Consider the following 1,421-nt stretch of genomic DNA (forward strand, 5'->3'; position numbering starts at 1 on the left):
GTCTGGAGCCTGTGCTCCGCAACGGGAGAGGCCACAACAGTGAGAGGCCCGCATACCGGGAAAAAAAAAAAATCTTGGAAACCTCTTATTAAAAGAAAAACATTAAGGTAATCTATCTCAGTGGAAACTAATAATAAGTTGAGAAGATTGGATTTCAGTTGATATGACACATGTAACACATGCCTCATCTTTCTGTTCAGGAAACTCTAGCTCAGAAGGGAAATATCATTCACAGAGAACTGACAGGATGGCTACCAGAGATTTTGCAATAAAATGATCTTCCTATCCCAGAATATATTTGGAATCCTGGGAAATTTCTCTCTTCTTTACCATTATCTCTTCTCTCACTTCACTGTATACAGCCCAAGATTCACAGATCTGATTGTTGAGCGTCTGCTTATAACCAACTCCTTGGTCATGCTCTCTACAGGAATCCCAAGGACAATGGAAGTGTTTGGGTGGAAACATTTTCTCAATGATATTGAATGCAAAATTGTTTACTATATTCACAGAGAGGCCAGGGGTGTGTCCATTGGCAACATCTGCCTCTTGAGTGTCTGCCAGATCATCAACATCAGTCCCAGGAACTCCAGGTGGGCACAGCTTAAAATGAAATTTCCCCAATACATTGAATCCTCTATTTTCCTCTGCTGGATTCTGCACATGTTGATAAATAATATATTTACTAGGTATGTGACAGATAATTGGAGTAACAAAAACATCACAAAGAAGAAAGATTGGGATTCTGTTATGCTTTAATTCATAACAGAATCACAGTCTTACTGAATGTAGGATTATTGTTATTTCTTGATGTTTCATGTTTGGTGCTCATGATCTGGTCTAGTGGCTCCATGGTTTTCATCTTGCCTAGGCACAAGCAAAGGGTGCTATACATTCATACAACCAATATCTCTCCAAGATCCTCCCCTGAATCTAGAGCCACCCAAAGCACCCTTGTCCTGGTGAGCACGTTTGTGTCTTTGTACACTCTCTCTTCAATCTTTCACATTTGTTTGGCTCTTTTTAACAATCCCAGCAGGTGGCTGGTGAACTCTGCTGCACTGATTACTGCATGTTTCCCAACCGTAAGCCCCTATATTCTCACAAGTCATGACCTCAGAGTATCCAGGCTCTTCTTTTCTTGTATAAAGATTAAATAATCACCTAGTCTTATGAGACATATGTAAATTGCTTGTATATGCACTTTGTTCAGCTGTTTATTCATCCCTCTTTGAGTTCTAAGCACAATTATTAAACAGTCACTTACAAGGGTGGTAAACAAAACAGTTAAGTTTGTGCTCCTGAAGAAGCAATACATCAAAATACAATTTTAAATACATTATTGTGCAATTATCATATAAATACTTATGTAAATGAAATTTTATTAATGCTTGTAAGAGAGCTTCAGAGTCTAGGCAGTA

At 38.6% G+C, this 1,421-nt stretch overlaps 1 protein-coding gene across 1 annotated transcript; it reads left to right on the forward strand.

The window, feature by feature from the left end:
- Positions 1–247: 247 nt before the first annotated feature.
- LOC309794822 (vomeronasal type-1 receptor 4-like) lies at positions 248–1,160 on the forward strand (the record flags this gene model as incomplete). Its single annotated transcript, XM_082606703.1, is given in 3 exon segments — positions 248–269; positions 272–736; positions 739–1,160. Coding segments are annotated over 3 exon segments (909 nt in total).
- Positions 1,161–1,421: the final 261 nt, after the last annotated feature.

This window comes from Mesoplodon mirus (assembly GCF_964341445.2).
Source record: "Mesoplodon mirus genome assembly, chromosome: 19".
Taxonomy (NCBI): domain Eukaryota; kingdom Metazoa; phylum Chordata; class Mammalia; order Artiodactyla; family Ziphiidae; genus Mesoplodon; species Mesoplodon mirus.